Consider the following 22,759-nt stretch of genomic DNA (forward strand, 5'->3'; position numbering starts at 1 on the left):
AAGATCAGGCAAGCTCAGTGCATTTTGTGCCTATGTGTACAGAATTTAGCTTTTGCAAGAAATCCATAGGAGAGCGAGATACAGTTTAACAATGTTATTAAAGGAAAAATAATAAACGTACACGCACACAATAATCAAAGCAGCAGAACACACACATAGTACTGGGATATAAGCTGTGTTAAGGGGATAAATTGGGAATAGCAGAGAAATTGGGAGAATTCTTAAGGGTAATACTGTACCAGATCCTGAAGTGGCTTTGGGTCCATGAAGCAGAGTCCAGCGATCAGCACTGGGCTCCAAAGAAGCAGGGTAGAAAGCAGATGGCACCACACAACTGAACCCAGAGGCAGTCTAAGAAGTACTGGGCCATGAGCTTTGGGTGAGGGGCTATTTTATAGGGAAGTTTGGGCTCTCTGGCCATGCTAAGAGAGCTTAATCTTTCTGGATAAAGGGGAATCCTGCCTTTCAGAGGAAAGATGAGAGAGAAAGACATCAACTTTAACTGTTGAGTTGTTAATCTAATGGTTTGAGTTCTTTAGCCTGATGGGCTAAGTTGGGGGTGCTTGGAAGTGGGCAGTGTGCTGAGTTAATCATAATTATGAAACAATGGCAATGTAAATAAGGTGGTCATTAGAGAGAGTTTAGTCAGTGGAAGAAGTCTTGAGTTAATACAATGCTGGTGAAACACATGGGGCAAATACATTAACAAGCCCTTTGTCTTCACAGGATGCATAGTCCAGGGCTGAAGATGGGAATGCTTTCCAGTGCAGGGAATGCACTGTGTTCTTTTAATCCCTTTAAAAAGGATGTGACAAGGGTATTTTGTAAGGCAGTTATAGGGGAGGGCAAGTCCAAACAAGTTCTAACTGTGTCCTCGTGGGTACACTAGCCAATGAAGAGAATGGGCTCCCCATTTTGGCACGGCACTCCTAGGCACCCAGAGGGTTAGCAGGATGGGTACAGGCATCACTGTCTTAAAACAGAGCCCCACCACCATGGGTCGGTCTGGTAACAGTATGACTTTGCTATATACATTGTAGAAACTTTTCAAGAACAGCAGTATGAAGAGCAGATTAAGCCCTTTTATCACCCAGAAGGATATTCACATAACTAAAGCAGGGGGACCATTGTTGGTCTTGGTCTTTAATCTGTAACATAAGTGATGTAACAATTAATGCCACCTTAGATCTAGAAACTCTCTTTGTGATCCCGACTTTTGGACTAAGCAGTGCTAAGATCATCCCAGCTGATCGAAAGCGGTTATATGCTTCATTTAGCCTATTTCCAAACATTTTGGTAGAATGCGTGCACAACAGATTTTCAGTTTGCACCACAGTGTCAATTCCCTGTCATATATTGAGGAAAGAAAATGAATTTTATGTGATTGTTTGAGAATTATCTGATCTCTTTTGCATGCTGAATTTGTCATCTTGACAGAATAGATAATATTTTGGGCCTCGTGTAATTGACAAAGGTAAAAAAAATGCCACATAGTTCTCCTTCCTTAATCAATTTTAAAAGAAGGTTACGCAGAGGTATTTTTCACCGTTGTCAGGGCTCTCTGTTCCTGATTAATATGGAGGCTCCAGATCTCTGTCAGAATGATTTAGCCTCTTGTTTCAGGGCAGGACAGTTGAGTTAGCAGGAGAAGAGAAAGAGAAGGAGATCTCTTCTACAGTTGCCATTATGCATCTTCGCCATAGAAAGGGGAGCTTTGGAATCTCTGGGCTCATAAGTGGGGTGCTACAGAATGGAAAGTGATTTGGAAATGGAGAGCCAGCCACTGCTTATAGACCGATATCACCTCCTGTGGACAACTATTGAAATGGACCATGCCTAAGTATGACACATGAAAAGATGCAGCCCAAGGGTGGTACTGAAGAGGACTTCATACAAGGCAGCTTTTGAGCCGAGTCTCCATTCTCTTCACTGCTGAGTCAGGTGCATCTGTACCATCATTGGTCCATTCTGCACAGCACAAATAAGATGTCTCTAAGGACCCCCCAGAAAAGGCATCTTGGGGAGGAAGTCCACACAGCTTTTCCCCCAAAATGTCCTCAGAACACCTTATTTCAGCATAATGGCTTTTTTTAATGCTAAAATGTGGACTTTTTTTCTAGGAATCATCTGGAGCACTTGCTTTAATTTTTGCAGCAGCTTGCATCCGCCATTTTCTACAGCTTGACAGTCCCCGCTGCCACCATTTGCTGCATTTGTTTCCTTTCAGAGGTTTCCTCTGCCTGCAGCTCATCTGATTGCTATTTCCTTGTAAAATGTTTGTGAATAAAGTTTGTGTTCCCAGTTGGGAAACAAGCATGTTCAGAAGCACCTAACTATGAATCAGGGCTATGATGCAGAGTAAGGGGGATTATATCCACCCTATGCCTGTTCCCATATTAAAAATCTCCCCTGTAAACACAGTCTGCCTAGTACAGGGGTCTGCAACCTGCGGTTCTGGAGCCACATGTGGCTCTTTCAGCCTTATACTGCAGTTCCGTGGCCTTCAGATTGGAGGGTAGCATGGGCGTGTCCCTCCAGCCCTCCAGAGCAGTGCTGGAAGGAAAGGTGAGTGGAGGGGCTGAACCGGAGGCTCGGTAGATCTTCGGGGCCATGGAAAAAGGGTCCAAGTGGCTCTTTGGGTGGTAAAGGTTGCCGATCCCTGGCCTAGTAAATGTCATAATGTGACATCACCCCATGGATCAGTAATGACCCGGTGTTTGCATAGCAGCTACGTTTACCTTTATTTTTACATGCTGCTTTAAGACAGTGGGGGGAAAGACAAATACCCTGTATTTCTTCTGTCTTTGTGTGAGTGGGGAGTGCTGTGGGAAAGTCCATTTTCAGCTAAACTGAGATTCCACCTATACATTAGGAAGAACTTTATGACTGTCAGGGCTGTTCCACAGTGGAATGCACTACCTCGGAGTGTGGTGGAGTCTCCTTCTTCGGAGGTTTTTAAACAGAGGCTGGATTAACACATGTTGGGAGTGCTTTGATTGTGTGTTCCTGCATGGCAGTGGGTTGGACTTGATGGCCCTTGTGGTCTCTTCCAACTCTATTATTCTATGAAGACACTCTTTGAAAAGGATCCAGGATGGGCCCCATGTCTTTCCTGACAACTTTTTACTGTATTCCTAGAGATGGTTGCTCAGATTTAAGCCATCCAAGAGCTATCCTGCTTAGTAACACTAATGTGACTTTTAATGCTATATAAGTAGAGGCCTAATGAAGCTACAAATCTAGGATGTCTCTCTATTTTTAGAAACTGTTTTGGTTCTGACATGTGACTCTGATAAAGAATCAAGAAGGATGTGCCAATTTTCTTTGCAACAATAAATTCTATTAATACAATGAAATAATGAAGAGTAGTTCTTATTTATGACACTGTAACTTACCTTGCACTTCCTTCAGTATTTCAAAAAGGCATCTATATGAAGGTTTTAGTGATATGCAGATTAATTTCAAGATGGTCAAAATTATACGTTTTCAATTGCCAAGCCTTTTTAGAAGTCTGATTGACTGCCTTGTGCAGTGGTGGCGAATCTATGGCACGCGTGCCAGAGGTGGCACTCAGAGCCTTCTCTATGGGCACGCGCGCACAGAGTTCCTCATGTAGGGGGAGCGGAAAATCACCCCCCCACACACACACACTCACACATATATCTAAGCTGACCTTGCTTCTGAGTAAACCCTCCTAGGGTCGTGATTCACCCATTTGAAGTGTTGCACGGTTGCTTCACCAAGCTTACTCCCGAGTAATGCGCGCCTTGGAGCAAACCGTTTTTTCTAAACTAAAACCTCAGTATTCAGGTTAAATTGCCATGTTGGCACTTTGCGATAAATAAATGGGTTTTGGGTTGCAATTTGGGCACTCGGTCTCGAAAAGGTTCTCCACCACTGGCCTTGTGACTTGTAGTGAAGTGACTCATTAGCCACACGTGTTATTTTTAACTTCTAATTTTTAAGGTTCGAATACAAGGACTAACAGGAAATGTCCAGTTTGACCACTATGGCCGCAGAGTCAATTATTCGATGGATGTGCTAGAACTGAAGAGCACAGGTCTTCGAAAGGTTTGTACCGTTTGAACTTCCTTGCTTCGCTAATATGGCATGCTGTCTATGGCATTGCTCTTAAAGAAATGCCACTGAACTATAATGAATCCACCTGTTCATTAATGGTGGTGAGCAAATATGAATTTATTACACTTGGTCTAGAACCTAGGTGTCAAACTCGCGGCCCTCCAGATGTTATGGATTACAGTTCCCATCATCCCTTGCCAGCATCATGCTGCCAGGGGATGATGGGAGCTGTAGTCCATAACATCTGGAGGGCCGCAAGTTTGACACCTGTGGTCTAGAACATTGTCATTGGTTGCCTTTTTTTTCTGAATTCAGTTTTAAGTTGCTGTTTTCTACCTGTAAAAGCCTTCATGGGCTCAGATCCCCAAAGCCTGACTGTTACCAGCTAATTTGTCTGTTTGTTTCTATGGAATGGTTAATGCGAATTATTGCATACAATTCAGCATGGTGCAGTGGTTAAGAATGATGGACTTTAATCTGGAGAACCAGTTTTGATTCCCTGGTCCTGTACATGAATCCTTCTGGGCCAGTCACAGTTCATTCTGAAATCTCTCAGCCCCACCCACCTCACCAGATGTCTGTTGTGGGGAGAAGGGAAGGAGTTTCTAAACTATTTTGAGACTCCTCGTGGTTGAGAAAAACGGGGTATAAATCCAAACTCTTCTTGTTCTCTTCTCCTCCCCCAGTGATATCGGTATTGTTTAAAGATGTCACTTCATGAAATAAACCCAGCGTTAATAAATTGTTCCATGTATTTATGCAGTTCCCATGTAACAGGGCATGGAATCTGGGGGGGGGGGTTGTTTTTATGCAAACATGAGCCCTTGCATTTGCTTTTGCATGATTTCACACCACCAGATATGTCACAAGCGGTACAGGAATATAGGAGCAGATAGTTAACAGATTAAAATTCCTGTGCCACTGGATCATAACACCTTTGTAAGTAGTCCTGAAATGTATTAGAGAAATTTATTGCAGTATTTCAGGGAACTGGTTTCATGTGGTGGTGGTGGTGGTGGTGGTGGTGGTGGTGGTGGTGGTGGTGGTGGTGGTGGTGGTGGTGATGATGATGATGATGATGATGATGATGATGATGATGATGATGATGATGATGATGATGATGCAGAATTTTAGAGTAAGCAATCTGGAATAAGAGCTAAGAGAACTTGCTCTGTGCTTTCATTGTAAGTATAATTTAGTGAGTCTTTCTAGTTTCAGCTCCATGAGAAATTGTATGCTATGTGTAAAATGATGTATGTCTGTCACACAAAAGGAATTTAAGTATAGCAATGTCCAGTTCTTATTAATCTGTGCGTGGACATCCAAAGGTGCAGTGCCAGGCCTTTTCCAATAGTGGTGCCTTCACTGTGGAATTCCCTCCCACTAGTGGCTCACCTGTCATGCATTCTGCTCTCCATTAAGCACCAGGCTACAGCACTCCTTTCAGCTAAGGGGTTGATCTTTTACCATTTCTAGCCTGAGGGCTACGATGAGAATCATTTAGTGCTGCCAAATGCTTTTTTTGTGCTGAGAGTTTTTTATGTGCTTTGGGAACTTCGTGTGCTTTTATGTTTCAGGGTTTTATTGGCTGTTTTTAATGGCTGTAAATTTTCATTATTATTTTTTTTTACAATTTTTACAATCAAGGAGGTCTCTGGAACGTTGGCATATATATACAAAGTCAAATTGTTGATCCATCTGTTCCAACTGGTAGCAACTCTTCGCCTGTTAAGGCAGAGGTCTTTGATCTGTCCTGCTATCTGGGGTCCTTTTAAATGAAAGAACTGAACTTGCAGCCTCCTGCATGCAAACAGTTGCTCTGAACTGCAATCCTTTTCTCTAAAGTGTTCTAGGACGTAGGCACCTGCTCTCCTTCAGTGAAGGGCAACAAGCATTCAGAACAACAATTGCACTGACATAAAATTGTCACGTTTCCGCGGCTCAGCCACAGAAATCTGCGTATCTTTTCGGTGCTGTCACGAGCCGTGTGGTGCAGAGAAGTAAGCTGCAGTACTGCAGTCAAGTCTCTGCTTGCAACCTGAGTCCAATCCTGACGGGAGTGCATTTCAGGTGACCAGCTCAAGGTTGACTTGCATTCTTCCGAGGGTGGTAAAATGAGCACCCAGCTCGCTCAGGGTGAAATGTAGATAACTGGGGAAGGCAATGACAAACTACCTCATAACAATAGTCTACCAAGTAAACATTGATGTATATAGATTGAACAGAAAAGGAGATAAAATACAACTTTTGTCTGACACCTTTGCAATTGGAAACCATCCTGTTTCTTCAGTCTGTCCTGACAGTAGCCTCTTGTCCAGAGTAAGATAAGATAATACATCATTTACTTTGTTTCACAATCCTGGGTGAAAACTATATTGTACGTCTTTAAGTTCACTGAAGTTCTCCAAATTATTCTCTTCATTCCCTGTGTGGCCATAACTCTGCACTATTCTCCCCAGCTCTTACTGGCTCTTACTCTTACTGGCTACTGGTGATGTTGTTCCTTATATATGTTTGTCTCTCGCCTTGAAGTAATATGGGATTGCCATAACTTGGCGCATATATGTGTGGGGTGGGGGGGTGGGTATATACAGAGGTGGGATCCAACCAGTTCTCACCACTTCTCTAGAAGTGGTTACTAATTTTTTCTGAGTGCCGAGAAGTGGTTACTGAAGCAACCTCCCTGCCCAATAGGGACTGGAGGTGTGTGTGTGCGGCGGCACCACTGTTTGAATCCCACCACCATCGGAACCTGTTATTAAAATGTTTGGATCCCACCACTGGGTATATATATGTGTGTGTGTATATCTGCCAATTTATGGCAATCCCATATTACTTCAAGGCAAGAGACAAACAGATGTGTTTTGCCATTTCCAGCCTCTACAAAGCAGCTCTTGACTTTCTTGAAGGTTTCCCATCCAAGTGCTAACTAGGGCTGACCCTGTTTAGCTTCCAAGACAGCTACCCAGTTCAGGGCAAAACTATTATACACATTCATAATGTCATAAAAGTCCATTGATGGTCACTAGGAGTACTTCCCACAACTGATAAGAGGTGTTGTAGTAGTGCTGGCCCATCTAACAATGCAGTAACAATGTAGTAGACCTTGTGTGGGTGTGAATAGGACCATCAAGTCACAGCTGATTTATGGTAACCCCAGCAAGGGGCTTCAAAGACAAGTGAGAAGCTTCCTCTGCAGAATTCTACTTTGTACAGCAGACCTTTGGACATTTATCTTCTGATGGAATGGAATCCATCAGGGGTGACACGATTTTTGGTTCAGTTTTGGAGATCAGGGAACATCCGCCACCTTGAGTGTATCATAAAGGAAAGGCAGATTTGAAAGTGGTGTAAATACACTAATGAATATTTTCTAAATTCATAGTGAATCATTTGGGAATTACATTTGGGAATTAGAAATATAGACTTCAGAGATCCTAATATCATGTGCACACAAATTTATATTTGAAATTCTATCTGCCTCCAGTTATCCCTTCCCAATGTATTGCACCCAGTGCTTCCTGATCTTCAGTTGCATCGTAAGAGAACCCCAGGCATTGCAAGTCTGATTCTGTTAACTACTTCTGATTCAGTTCCATGAATGCTTATGAATTATACCTACCTATATTCTTCATCGTGTAGTCTTCCCTGTGGCGGCTGAGTGTCATCTTCAATCCACAAAGTCTCTGAAAGCTCTTCACTTCAGTGTTTTTGTAATGTTTTCCTTGCCATCATTCCTACACACTTTGGTTTTTAGCTCATCTTTCCAATGCCTTGGAATTGGGGTTTTTTATGACTTCAAACTATGGAAGGTGAATGATATTTATCAGCATGGTGTCGCCCCAGAGAATCTTCTCCAGTCCCTCTGAAAACTGGGCATAGCCCCTTCAGTTGGCTGTAGCTCTGTGGATGGTTGCCAGTAGCAGGATAATCATCCCCATACTGAATATACCTCTCATCTGTTACTTCCTATACTTCACTCTCTGTACCAATGTTCAGATCAAGGACAGGTCATCAGAGAGAAACACAATTGAACTAATAGGTTTCCACTTCTGTTGCCAAATTACATTCCTTTTCCCTGTTCTTTGTGTGTAACACAATTTATGGTTCTTTCAGCAGTATCAATTCAGGACACCCCCTTTCCTACACATTATTTGTGTGAGGATAGAGGGAAGAGAACATGTTTCCCCTTCCCACCCTGTGCTAGGGTAGGTATTAATAGAACAACCCCAGGTTGTTCAGAATCCCAAAGATTTAAATTCATTTTGTCTGATTAAATTTCCAGTCTGGCCCTCCCAGTTTGGCCTTTTAAAAAGAATTGGGTCATAGATATCACCTCAAGGCACAGAGAAGGAGGCAGCAGTCTTTCATGTCTATAAGGGTCAAAATATTATTAGTTGGATGAAGTCAGTGCCTTGAAGTGCACTGATAGCTTTTTCGACTTTATGAATGTCATTATAGCCTTTTGCAGAATGCTGAAGATGGTATGACCACACGTAGGCAATCACTGCCTCTTCTAAGCAGGTTTTGCAAGATCAAAAGATTATAATTTGTTTTTAAAATCCATCTGGCTGTTGAGTGGGTTGAACTCAGCTGTATCTAAGGCCCAGAGAACCATTCTATGGTGATCCTGGAATGAGGTTCAGCCAAGATTGAATATGATTTTGCTGATGTAAACAAGCACGAATGTGTGACAACCAGGGTGATTCAGTCCACTTGTCACTGAAAAATATTAGGAGCACTATGGAGCCCAAAGTGGATACTGTGGAATAGACTCAGACCTTGTGAATGCCATCTTCTCCTAATCTTCCAGATTGGTATTTGCCTGGCAAACTTTAGGGAGCTCCTGGACTATCAATACCAAGATGTTCCAAGATGATTGATAAGGAGGTTGATTCTGATCGTGGGGTATGCATTGAACTAGACAACCTTCTCAAACTCTAAGCAAACAGTGCTTCAAGCTTTACAGAGAGCACACTGGGGTTACACAAGATGCTATGGAATGATTCAGTAGTACTGTCGTAACATCGCTGTGGTCTCCTCCGATCATAGAATTGGAGGAGATTGCAAAGGCCACCCAGTCTAATCCAATCCCCTGCCATGCAGAAACACAGTCAGATGGCTATCCAGAGAGAGAGAGAAATTCTCTGATTTTTCTGAGTGAATTTCTCTATCTGTGTATAAGTTTTATATAGATCTTTAATATTCTCTAACGCTTGATGTTCTGTAGAACTCAATATTAATTATTTTATTTTGAGATTTCTTTTGGGGAGATACTGATTGCTGAAGATGTGGGTACTGGGAATTGTGTAATGCTGAGCCAGCGGATAGATTTCAAGCCTGTACTCCTAACATCCCTTAACAAGACTAGCAGAAAATAACTGTAGCAAAGAGTGTAAGTTATACTAATTGAGCAGGGACCAGGAAGAGGGACCAGAGAGCTGCACTTGCAGGAAATGGCGGTATCCCTTGGAATGTTCTTGGCACCTGCTAAAATGGCTGGATAGTATAGCTATTATGGCAATAAATTATTGATTTTATGCAATACCAAATATACTGTGTGATGATTCCATAGGTGGGAGAGGGGAAAGTAGAAGTGGGATAAAATTGTATGACTGTTTCCTTGGTTTCTGTCCCATTTTCCAAGAACTTGTATGCAGTTCCAAAGGTAATACTGGACAGGGTTCTTCCAAATGACAACCCTTACAAGTAGTTTTCTTGAGTGAACACTGTAATGTGATAGGAATTAGCTTGCAGTTTTTTAGTTGAATGAAGGGAAGGAAAAAGCCCCAAATGCATTAGTTGCTTCCACTTTATACTACTCAAACAAGTAGATCAGAAGGAAGACGCTTGTTAGGATAATCCAGGTAGTCACTTTCTGGATACACTCTGTCTTTGGGCTTTTCCCCACTTCAAAAGTGAAAGTGGAGGGGCCCCCTGCTCCGTGTTCGACGCGCGGTTTCAAAAAGGTGTACTTCCGACCAGGATCCGAAATGACGTGCGCTGAGGGGTGGGAGGAGCGGCAGAATCGGGGTGACTGCGTTGTCGCTGTGTTGTCACTGCTGGTGTAGTGGGGAGTGCTGCAGGACCCAGGGGTTATATGTGAAATGTTACATATCAACTGTACATAAATGTAAAAACTTTGTGCATCTGTTTGTTTCAGATTGGATACTGGAGTGACATGGATAAATTAGTTTTGCTCCAACATGAGCCAACACTGGGAAATGACACATCAGCTCTTGAGAACCGAACTGTAATTGTAACCACAATCATGGTAAGTTTCTATTTCTGGCATATGTCGATCTGTGTGGTTTAATTTTTTTCCTGATTGCCCACTAATTTGTCCATTCTGATATCAACAGAGGAATGAGGGGTAGAATGTCTTAAGAATTTTGAAAATTTCTGATCTTCTCCTCAGATCAAATAAAAAAAAACCCTTTTTATTACTTTTTTTTTAAAAAAAAATCTTATTGCATCCAGACGTTTATTGGGAACTGAAATTAGTGATGCGTGATATACTACAAAAAAAACCCAAACAGTTTTGGGGAAATAAACAAGCTCTCTGATACAGCTGACACTCCGTGTATGCGATGCGAGTGCCTGATGAGCATTTTAACATGTTTAAAACAGCAAGGTGTGCAGATGCCTTGATCCTTGCAGATTAATATTACAAGCCGAAACAGTTAGCCCAGTTGAGAGTGACACGTTTATTTTCCCACATACTTTAGAAATGCAAATGCATAATGAGAATACCTTCTTACACGAGCCATTGAGCAGACGCCATTTTTCTATTCTCCAAGACCGACGTGCCATTCAACAAAATTCTGCAGGCAGGATCCAGCAAAACCTAAGCCCTGATAAGCCCTGTTGATTACTGGATCATGGCCACCCCAGGCATTTAAAAAATATATATGTAAAATATATATTTACTAACACATTGTCCATTTGAAAGAGTTCCAGGGAGCTAAAGAAACTGGTTCATTAATTCACAACTATTAGAAATAATAAAAGGAAGCTCATAGATCTCAGAATTTCTGCCCCCCCAAAAAAAGAAGCCATATGGGTATAACCCTTAAACAGAGTAGCTAACATGTTTTCGTTTCTTCTGAAGTCGGTTGTGCCCTTTAACTACGATGTGTGTCAAAGCCGACTGGCAAAGGATGACCTTTACCAAAATAGTTTTAACTTTTACAACTCAGTTCACAGCCATTTTCACATATATTATTAGGCAAGATTTGTTTTATTTGGTTTCGCTTTTATGACCATTTTCAGATTTAAGCTGAATGGAATATTCTACATGGTGTTAGCATTCATTAACCAGTGGTTTTTTTAATTATAAATTAGCAAAGACTCATAACTGAAGCCATGATGAAGTGTGTCACTGGTCTTCCATGCAATTAGTCATTGCATTGTTCATATACTTTATGCATTTGGTAACATTCTGGAAAAAAAATCTCCTGTTAAGGGTTTACCATCGTAGGATGGAACGAACTAACATTCTGTGCAAAAATTCCAAGCGTAATCCTAACCTGACTGTATAATTCTTCTTTGCATGGGACATTTAAAAATGTATTTTTTTTCCTTTGAAAAAAAAAAGACACGGTAATGGAAAAATCATACTTCAGTACAGTCCTCCTCTTTTCAGCCTCTGATGAAGAATCCTATTTTAAGAAATTGATCAAGGAAGAAAAAGAGTCCCACGCTGCAGTGAACATTCCTAACTAAGGCTCAGCCGTTAAGCACTGAGCCGTATTTTTCCGTACGGATTTCTGTTCTTCTGACTGGATGACCAGGCCCTGAAGCACCAAGGAAAAACACAATTAAAAGCTCTGTGACTGTTCAGAGAAACCCCAAACAGATGACATTAAATCTTCAACTGGGCCAAGCTGTGAAGATATTGATGGGGTGTTCAAGGCTCGCTCAGTAGCTATTGCTCCTCTCTTGCACCAGTTCTTGAAATGGAGGCTTTCATATGTGTACCATGTCAATTATTGTGAAATCTCTCCAGATTTAGGAGAAACTTCAGTGGCGCTTGCGAAAGACAAAAAAAAAGTCGGATAGAATGTCTGTCTTGTTTGATGTGCATAATAAATATTATCTCTGCAGAAGAACTTGGCCAGTCCTAGGGTTCACTTTGAAACCAAAGGAACTGAATGAAGTTTGTGAAGCGTGCCAAGGTTTCCCAGAGTATGCCATTACATATTTTTAAAATACTGATTTTTAAAAAAAAAATCCTCCCCATCCTTAATTCTGTTCTGATGAGGCTGATCTGAAGAGCTCCTTCTGTGGTTATTGCCAACCGAAGACCCCTCAATGTGGAATGGAGCCAAGCAAGGCATTTAAATGCTTTGCATTCCTGCCCTATCCCTAATCCAGGCTAAAACCATGGCTTCTGGTCAGAGGGTAAGCATTTCTGGCACAGTTAGGCTCGTTCCGCACATGCAGAATAATGTGCTCTTTGAAGCTGTGCGGAATAGCAAAATCCACTTGCAAAGAGTTGTGAAAGTGGCTTGAAAACACATTATTTTGCGTGCGGAAGGGGCCTTAGTTTTACTGCTTTCCATTAGGATCCAATCATTTTGAAAAAAAAATAGTATGGGAGGACATCCCTAAGCTGCAGAGCTGCAGATATGTTACCAGGTGGTTCCTGAACCAGGGTTCCATGTGTCAGTGGATAAATATTTCAGCTCAGTGCTTGGCACTCACTGAAATCCAGTGAAGGCAACATTATAAAGGCATCCTGGGCCATAGAATATGTAGTGGACTCTGCCAGGGCCACATTCACCTCAAGTCTCAGTTAGAAAGGAGGGCTGTAAATGAAGTAAATGAAATGTGTTTCTTGGCAGGTGCCTACGCAGAACAAAGTTTATCTAGCCAACATGGAAGTTTTTAAAGGTACTTCCATGTGATGAAGGCCAGCGAAAGCATTGCTAGGAAAGTGGAGATGGGTAGAAGTGGTTTCATACAACGTGGGGCAGACCAAAGTGGAAAGGAATTTGATTGAGAAGTCACAGCTCCAGCCAAATATGTGGTCTTTCTGGCTTTCCATTGAAACCATTAACATTACAAAGCCTGGTCTTGAGATTTGGCTTGTTCATAATGCTGTGTTAAATCTTGTGTTAGGTGAGCGCCCCCATACTCTGTTCAGTAATAATTTCACAGACCTCTACAAGCAGATTTAAAATTTGGTAAAGATCTGGTCCTGGGATCTTAGAAATCTGTGTCCTTAGGTATAATATGCACCCAACAGCATTCTGGCATTCCAGGCTGTGCTGCATTTTGTCATGCAATCAATGGGAAAGTCATGTGAATTTGCCTGTAGAAATAGCAAAGTACCATGCTTCCTTTTGAACAGTTTTGGCAAGGCCAAGAATGAATGGATTTCACTCCAGCAGTATTCCACAGGGGATTGTGGAATGCAGTCAGATGTGGCAACAGATTCTTGCTCTTACTGCCCAGCTTTCTTGTAGTTCTGAGAAAACTCTAATGCCCTTGCTTTTGCCTCACAAGTACAGAGTCTTTCTGTACCACTGCAATGCAAGGTCAGTGACATTTTCCACCTTGTCACATTGAGAGCCTTGAATCCTGCAAGGTCTAGTGGCGTCTCCACACATTATGTACTCTCACCTTGCATGCTATTTCCAGGCCAAAGATTATTCAATTCCTGCTGGAAAATAAGTAAAATCTGTCCCCCTGCCTAAACAATGACTTCACATCAAAGCATCTGGTATGAGAAGAGATCACTATATCATAGTTGATGTGTGATTAATAGATATGGCAGTGGCTATACCCAAGCCCCAGGTAATTATATGAATTTCCCAGTGACTTCTGTAAAAGATCACTAATTAGTTGCAATGTCAGTGCTTAACTTCCTTGGCCAACAGTGATGTGCAGTGTCAGAATTATCAGTCCCTTCAAGCACTTAAATACTAAATCCTGTAAGGTTAGTTGCAGTGCATTTGTAGAACATGGTTGCTCTTGTATCAAATGTGGACCAAAAAAAAGCGCCTCTTTGAGTGACAATATGCCCTATCCAGTGACCTCTTCATATTGAAGGAATGCTAATGCAGTGTCATTGGAAACAAGGATTTGTGCTTCTGGAGTCTGTTTCTACATTTAAGTGAATCGCTCCTGAGATCAGTAATGCCCAGCTGCTCAATCTGTGAAAGACTGATTGGTAGGCGCTAACAAACCTTTTGCTGCATGGCTTTCAGGAACCCACTTGGTGCCCTCCTTTTGTGCGTACTTGTGCTTCATTTAATGGAATGCTATTTTAATTGTATATAAACGTTACAGAGGAAGTTCATTGGAGCCAGTGGAGCTCATTTTGTAATTTCTACTCTTACAAAATAATATGCTTTATCTAGTTGTACGCTAAATATGATTACGGTTTTTTTCTCCACACAAGATGGAAAGTAAATACAGATTTTATGTGAGTTGCTCGGAACCATGGAAAGTATAAGACAGATAAGAATCTAGACCTTAAAGGTGTCCTCTGATGTCCCAAATAATTGCTTCCTATTTATGTTGCTGGAGAATAAATACAAATAAACGTCCCAGGCACTACACAGAGATGACACAGATGCCTAAAATGATTCTCAGTTCTTCTCCATGAAAAGTTGTCTGTATTGCTGTTTGAGTTGGGTAACCCTGTTAGTCTATGATGATAGAGCAAAATCTGAGTTCAGTAGCGCCTTCCATTTTTGTTGGTCTTCAAGGTGCTATTGGACTTGAACTTTGTCCATATTATAGTGTCATTAGGTACATTCCCAGCCCCAGCTAACCAGCTAGTGCCACAATAAACTGCTTCAAGCGAGATCTCTAGAAAGACGACACAGACATTTTCTAAATAAATTATAAATTACACCTTAGGCCTGTCATCTGATTAAACAAATCTGAGTTGGTTAGTCATGTCGATTGCATTTTGTGAATTGCTTTTTTATGAATAAAAGCAATGGTTCCAAGTGAAAAACCATGCTTTGGGCATAATCCTGAAGACCTGCCAGTTTGAATAGGAAGTTAGAAGCTCTTCTGCTGAATGTAATGGCACTTCAGAATGCTTACCTGCAGTGTACTTGAGGGTGCTCGTATCCTTTTGTTTCAGAATTTATTGTTACCTTTAAAAGAGCAGAAATACAGTATGGTAGCCTTTAGCAGCCACTGTGCAACCAAGAATCCAAAGAACATTCACATTTGCAGAGTTCAAGGTTATTTGGGTACAGACTGGCATGTCTTTCTACCTTATGATAACTTTGATGGTGCCTTTACCTGCCTATCTGGTTTCCTCTTTCTCATCTGCTCTCTTAAATGACAACGAATGATGGGAGAACCTCATGGTGTAAGAATGGCAAGGACTTCTAGTCTCTCTTTATGGAAGACTCAAAACCCTGGAACCATCTAAATAATACAAGTGCTTACAGATAATACCGGACACCGCCTACATACCATTCTTACTTTGTTCTTGTGGAGAAGGAAAAGTCTCTTTTAAAATGGAGTCTGCTACCCAATGATGCTGATTGATGAGTGTATATATCGAAATAGGAGCAGGCACCATTTTTGAAGAGGTGTTTCCTATTGTGTAAGAGAGATGGGCCGCATTTTTCCAAGGAGGGCACCTGAGACAATAGTACTTATATATTGGTACCTAAAAGGGATTTAAATAAAACAGCTACCTTGTAAATTAGAGCCACCTTTTGAATCTAACATTATCTAATTAATGGATTAAGCTACCAAATCAGTTAGCAGAACTTGCCAGCTGTATGATGTTTACACATTCATCCTCCTTCTTCGTGGCTGTGTTTTTAAAAAAATGTAAACTAGTAACTTGAGGGAGACTTATTTGCAAGGATGAATTACACCATTCATACAAATGTTTTCCATCTAGTAATTTGTATTTTGTGGTACTTTTGAAAATGCAGAATTAATTTCCTTGTTATAAATTAAGCATTGGGACATTCTGTGGCAAAATGTTTAGATATGATCCTATTTTAATAGTACTCCCTAATTTCTCATTATAAATTGTATGATAGTAAGATTATGTTAGAATACATTGATACTGCCACTATTTCATAAATCAATATGCATTTTTGTTTTGTTTTTCAAATGTATTTTTGAATGTTAAAACGTTATTACGGATGCCTGTTTGCTGTAACTAAATCTTGAATTTCTTTGACTATCTGTGTTCAGTACTGATCACTTGAAACGTGGATTTTCTGTGGAATTATATTTCATAAACTTGTTCCAAAGTATTCTAATCTTATTGTCATTAGAAAGATCCTCAAATGGTGGGTGGATGTTGACCCAACACAGAGTTGAGTTTTTGTTGTCATGTGGTTTGAATAAAATAATTATCTAATGGAGCCTGTCCAAAAAAAAAGAGAACTGTGCATTAATTGTTTGATTAAAACCGTTTTTCCAGTGAGTGTTGGCCAAGGAATCTATTGCAGGTCACACAACAGAGTTTTATTTGATTCTTTCCACATGATGACTTTTAAAAAGTACAGGGAAGGGGGGAATGGTTGTTTGAAACTCTGTTTCAGTACCAAATCCTAAGTATAGGTGACTTTAATATCATGATGTCAGCTTTATAAGATGACTCAACTTACATTAAGAACATAAGAACATAAGAACAAGCCAGCTGGATCAGACCAGAGTCCATCTAGTCCAGCTCTCTGCTACTCGCAGTGGCCCACCAGGTGCCTTTGGGAGCTCACATGAAGGATGTGAAAGCAATGGCCTTCTGCGGCTGTTGCTCCCGATCACCTGGTCTGTTAAGGCATTTGCAATCTCAGATCAAAGAGGATCAAGATTGGTAGTCATAAATCGACTTCTCCTCCATAAATCTTTCCCACCCCCTTTTGAAGCTATCCCGGTGAGTGGCCATCCCCACCTCCTGTGGCAGCATATTCCAAACACCAATCACACGTTGCGTGAAGAAGTGTTTCCTTTTATTAGTCCTAATTCTTCCCCCCAGCATTTTCAATGGATGCCCCCTGGTTCTAGTATTGTGAGAAAGAGAGAAAAATGTCTCTCTGTCAACATTTTACGTTGCTTATATATATTTGTAAAACATAAAGTGTGACCCAAAAATATATGTGGTAGTGAAGGCACCACGAGCCAAAAGAATGTTGTATGAAGTTTTTGAGTGTAGATGAGCATGTTTAGTCAGATGGAAGTCTCACTGTCTGAAGTCAGTGGGACGGCCTCCTTACTAAATGTGCTTAGAATTTCAGCCTCCCTAAAACTTCATGTTCCTAAAACTTTATGTTCCTAAAACCTCAGCCTCACTAAAAATTCATGTTTTTTTCATTTCTACCCCATTTCTGATTATTTTGGTCTTCAGAACTCCAGGTTTGGAATGAAGCTCCCAGACTCCTTGTTCTGCCGAAATTCCGGATTAAAAAAATGCCAGTAAGATTCTGACAGTTCTTGACGGAGTCGAAAGCAGTTTAATAATAGTATCACGGTTTGTGGTATATGCAATCCCTACCGCTTCCACCTCTGGACAAAAGATGTTGCAGTTTTGGTACTGTTTCAAAATGGTGGGAAGGAAGAAATACGTGTGTAGGCCATAAAAATAAAGCCTCTCTCTCAGATTCATTCTTGGTAAAAACATGTGCAAACTATTATTCTCGTAAGACGTTATTGGAGCTAGATTTCCAAAATACTTCAGGTGTCACAGCTCTGGAGACATTCTGAAAACTTGCCCAATGAAAATGATATGGTCACAGATCATTACTGAAAGGAGCATCAAGGTCCAGCTGGCTGCTAAAAACACATCTTAAAAACTCACCTTACTTTTGTTAAATGTTGAGTTCTTGATCTTTTACTTGGACATTGTGGTCAGATGTTTCTTATGAAAGCAAACATTTCTTATAAAATTTGAAATATAAGATTCCATCAACAGGTGAACATCACTCCATTTCAATGGAATGAAACACTACACAACTAACAATTAGATATTTATTTCAGTACAAAGACCCTTTCGATGCATGGGTCTGCAACCTGTAGCTACAGAGCCAAATTTCACTCAGTACAGAACCAAATAAAGTTCTTTGTAAAAAGAAAATGAAATCTTTGAAATACACTAAAGGGACTGGTGGGGTTCTAGAATAACTAGTATATGAAAGGAATGGCTGGCAAAGATTATTATGGAACTAAAGAGCTTCTTAGAGATTAGAAAGGACAAAGATGAACAGTTATCAGCAATCCAAGTGAAGATGTTGGCTGATGTACTAAAGCAATAGTTCAGACATTTCTGTGTATATTTCTTCCTTATTGTGAGACCCTGTTTGTGCCTCTTCCTAACAAAAGACTCGCAACAACAAGAGTTCGGGATGCGGAGACATTATGGATTAGGCAAATGCACTCTCCTAAAGTAGCTTTGTGAAATAACGCATTTAAGATCTGTAATGTCCAATAATGTTTTGAATTGTGTACATGGTTCTTGACAAGTGGTTTAAAAAGCTAGAAGGTTGCCTGAGAAAAGGGTGTGGGTGGAAGTGAGTGAGTTAAATGTAATGACCAAGTAACAAACTGAGAGACGAGAATAAAGAATTTTGATTGATCAAGAGGATATGACTGAAAGAGTGGATATCAGGGCTCAATTCCCAGGTGATATGGTGCCAGGGCACGTAAAATTTTCATTGCAGAATCTAGTGTTTTCAGCTGTAATTTTATCATGCAGTTTTAATTATGAGGGCAGCCTGGACTACCCACATAATTGTGTATACACTACAATGATTTTGTCATATTATAGCCTAAATGAAATTACAAGAAACTGTGGGCTCAGCTGGATGTGACGGCAGCCCTGTGTCTTCTACAGAGATACTGCCACTATTTCAAGGTTTAGGATTTCTTATTTTAAAAGCTCTGCAAGATCCAGCTTAAGTGTTCTTTCTTGATTGAGGAAGCCTGAAAACAGTGCAGGAAGGGGGAACATGTTAAAGGGACTTGAGAAGCCTAAGAAGGAAAGAGTACAGATCCAAAATGATATAAAGAAGGTGTGAACATTAATGGGAGTGAGGGAAGGACAGTGCAAGCCACAGGCTCTTTGCTGAGCTCTTGCACTGAATTTCAGTATAGTTTGTTTGTTTAATCAATATTTATACCCTCCCTCCAGGGACTCTATGTGGTTTACACAGGTTAAAAACAATAAAAACATCATAAATAAAATATAACAATAAAAACAATAAAAATAGCATTAAAATAACTTCAGTCCCCACTTCCTCCCTCTTTAGACCAGCAGCTGTAGAGAGGGTTTCCAGGAAGATCTTGGTCATATGCCTAAACCCATAAAGGACAGGCACATGGTGAATCTCCAAGGGAAGACTATTCCAGAACCTGGCTCTTTGGTAGTAAAAAGTTGCTGGCACCTGCTCTGATGTAAGCAGTTCTGCTTCTTGCGTTGGAGAAAGTCTGCTTGTATTGGAGAAATGCAACACTGCTGGATACAACCCGTTAATGTATCATCTAACATGGGAGTGATGTCATCTAATGTACTTGGATCAGCTGTGGAAATTCCTTGTTAAGCAGAGAATATTTCCACCACCACTACCCCACAAATATGTGTGCGTGTGTGTTTCTGCATTTGCACGTGCTGTTTACAGATACTCTTCAATGACTATCTAAAGTTATGGAGAGATGCATGCAGAAGCAAAGCACAAGGTTTCATTCCACAATATACCAAAATCCAATCCTTATCATCTCCACATAGAAAGGATCTACAGAAGCATCACCACTAGCAGGGCTTAAGTCCTTGAGCGTCGCTGCTTCTCACATTGCACTGTACTGGACTAAATTCATCAATGGTTTGACTTTCAATATGTTTATACTGTATTCAAAGACAGTTCTTTTCAAATAACCTGTTGGTCTTAGGGTGTTTATTTAAGAAACCATTTGACTACTGCTTACTAAATACCTGCCACACATAAATTAGGCTTAAGGAGAAAGGACATTTTATTTGTTTGATGCTGATATTTGTTTTGATATAGCTCAATGTATATAGCTGTATATTTGAAATGCTTGGGTAAATAAGTACTCTAGTGATTCACCTGGGATTCTGTGAAGACCTCTAGCAGCTTGTTGAACTATATTTTAAAACTGGCAAAGCTAAGGAACGTCCCAGATGCATTTTTTTTTCCTTACACCTAACTTAAAAGTACTGGTTTTTTAGTTCCACTCAAGACCCATTATTTTATTGCAAGTATTAAAGAAGATATTTTCTACTGAGCTCTACTTTTAGTTTATTAAATAATAACTTGCTACATATTTCCTTCACTGTTCCAGAAGGGGACTGATAATAACAGTTTTGGTAATATTTGGATGTATTTAAATGGAACTGATGAATCAATCAGTAAAAAGGCAGAAGACTATTTAAATGACCTTCAGCATCAGTGCCCTTGGCCTCTATGCTTTGTTTATTGGCCCTCCAGGGCAACTGGTTGGCCATTTTGTGGTACAAGATGCTGGACTAGATGGACCACTACTCTGATCCAACAGTGTTACACTTAGGTTCTTGATATATATTGGACTAGCTAGCAGCCATGTTTGAATCTTATGGTCCATGTGTTTCATTATTATCCCAGAAACAGAAGAGAGGTTGGATTGGGGTTCAATTGTATAACATCTGTGCTTTTACTATAAATCATGTCCATGTTATTCTTGGATTCTCATGGACCTCTGTTTTTGTATTCTATGGTAATTATCTGTGATACTGTTAGATATGGTGCCCTTTCAGTGTGACACAAAGGATGACAAGCTGGACTTTTTTTTTTAAAGACAGACTCTGGTAAAAGTTTCTCCTTTACAGTTCTCCTTCTTTTATTGTAGGAAGCCCCGTATGTTATGTGGAAAAAAAACAAAGAACTGTTTGAAGGGAATGACAAGTATGAAGGATACTGTGTAGACCTGGCATCAGAAATTGCAAAACATATTGGCATCAAGTACAAAATTGCCATTGTTCCTGATGGAAAATATGGAGCGAGGGACCCAAACACAAAAATATGGAATGGGATGGTGGGAGAGCTGGTGTACGGGGTAAGCACATCAAATTTTTGGCATAGGCTTAAAACTTCTCAGAACTGCATTTCGAATATACAGGAATATATACATTAAATGAATGTCCAGTAATTAGTAAATGTTGACACTCACATGTAAATGCCAATAATATAAGTATTGTCTTCAAGCTCTAAGAATACAAAAGGAATGTAGATGGCATGGCAAGACCCTCTTCTGTAAACAGCGCATGTGTATCCAAGATACGCTTGACTTGGAGAGAAAATTGTATTTCTGTGCGGGAGGAGACATTAGAACACTTTCTCTTCTGATAGATCATTTCTCAGAACATTTAAACGAGTAACTGCAAAAGTTCCCTTTTATCACTTAGGAAAGATGGAAATGCATTTCGACTCTACAGTTGAACTGCTGAGGCATGAAAGTGGCCATCGAAAAAGCACATCGGCCATTTCTGCCATTTATGTCTTTGTCCCTATTTGTGATGGTAGCGGGATGTGCTGACTGTGAGTGTCATCACTGTTCAGTTGCTAATATCCCACCCACAATGCCTTGCTTCAGATGCTGACAGGAGTCCCCCTCAGCTGCCTGGGAATTTTGAGGAGAAGTGGTGTTCCCGTCCGTTGGTGCCTTCAAAGGCAGAGCACTGAGGGCAGTAAATACTTCAGTGGGTAACTGGCTGATTAGTCGCATTTTTTTCCCTGAATATGAGAGTGGTTTGATGCATCTAGGATGCGACACTTCAAAACTGAGAGGGGAGAAGACAAGTTGTCAAACGCCTATAGTGACTGGGGCTTAATTAAACAATCAATTGGAGGGTGTGAGCCCTCTAATGCCCTTCTTCTCCTTTTTTTTGTTATAGGTCTGGTAAATATGCCTGTTGAGAACTCATGAATTTTTTTAAATGTAAGAATGGTTGCATTTTTGTGTTGTCTCTTTCCACATCCCACTGCATTTTCTAAGGCCCAGTATTTCTACTGCAAAGTGTACTCCTCTGCCAAAGGATTATTTTTTTAAAAAAAACCCAAGCATTTTAACTGTCCTGCAGAGCTAAGGAATCCTTGCTGTTTTCCTGATGTATCTAGATGATTAAGATTATCCGCACAACGGTGCAATCTTTTGGTGATGAGCTTATTCACCCAAGCAACTTTCCGGTGATGAATGCCATCAGCTACCTGCAGCAGGTGTTCCCAGCGGCTCCGGCAGACAATCCCAATTAAATATTCATTCTTCCACCTTGAAATATTACCCATTCACGGCATGATGAATAAGGAGGTCATTGACCATTCCCGTCAATGTCTGAGAAAGAATGCGGATCTAAAGTTCAAACGGCGTCTGCTGCCTTTTTTGGAAAGCTTTCTCAAAACGGAGTCTGTAGAGGATGGAAAAGAAACCTGGATTACGTTGCTGAGATAGGCTGTTGTTCAAGGGATACAAACTGTGCTGCACATCATGCTTTTTCGGGCAGGGGGCAGGAGAGATGTGCAGGAATGGCTGAAAGAGATCTCTCTGTTGCTTAGCTAAAATGGGAAAAGGCTGATAATGAGCCTTCCTTGCCATGTTTAGTAGGTTCATTTATTCACAGAAGTCTTGAGTAGATGAGTTCAATTCCACATGAAAAGCTGCTGAGTGCTGATGGCACTGGCTGTTGTCCAAAACATCTTAG

At 40.7% G+C, this 22,759-nt stretch overlaps 1 protein-coding gene across 7 annotated transcripts in view; it reads left to right on the plus strand.

The window, feature by feature from the left end:
* The window catches only part of GRIA4 (glutamate ionotropic receptor AMPA type subunit 4), a 265,515-nt gene that overhangs the window by 187,188 nt on the left and 55,568 nt on the right, over window positions 1–22,759 (plus strand). For 6 of the 7 annotated variants that reach the window (XM_048493587.1, XM_048493588.1, XM_048493591.1 and 3 more), the window contains exons 8-10: window positions 3,967–4,071; window positions 10,244–10,354; window positions 20,911–21,117. In XM_048493587.1, the coding sequence (XP_048349544.1) occupies window positions 3,967–4,071; window positions 10,244–10,354; window positions 20,911–21,117 (423 nt within the window). Of the gene's footprint in view, window positions 1–3,966; window positions 4,072–10,243; window positions 10,355–11,725; window positions 12,189–20,910; window positions 21,118–22,759 lie in introns of those variants that run through there. The other variant, XM_048493594.1, reaches the window with a different exon arrangement.

This window comes from Sphaerodactylus townsendi, linkage group LG04 (genome assembly GCF_021028975.2).
Source record: "Sphaerodactylus townsendi isolate TG3544 linkage group LG04, MPM_Stown_v2.3, whole genome shotgun sequence".
NCBI classification, from domain to species: Eukaryota; Metazoa; Chordata; class Lepidosauria; order Squamata; family Sphaerodactylidae; genus Sphaerodactylus; species Sphaerodactylus townsendi.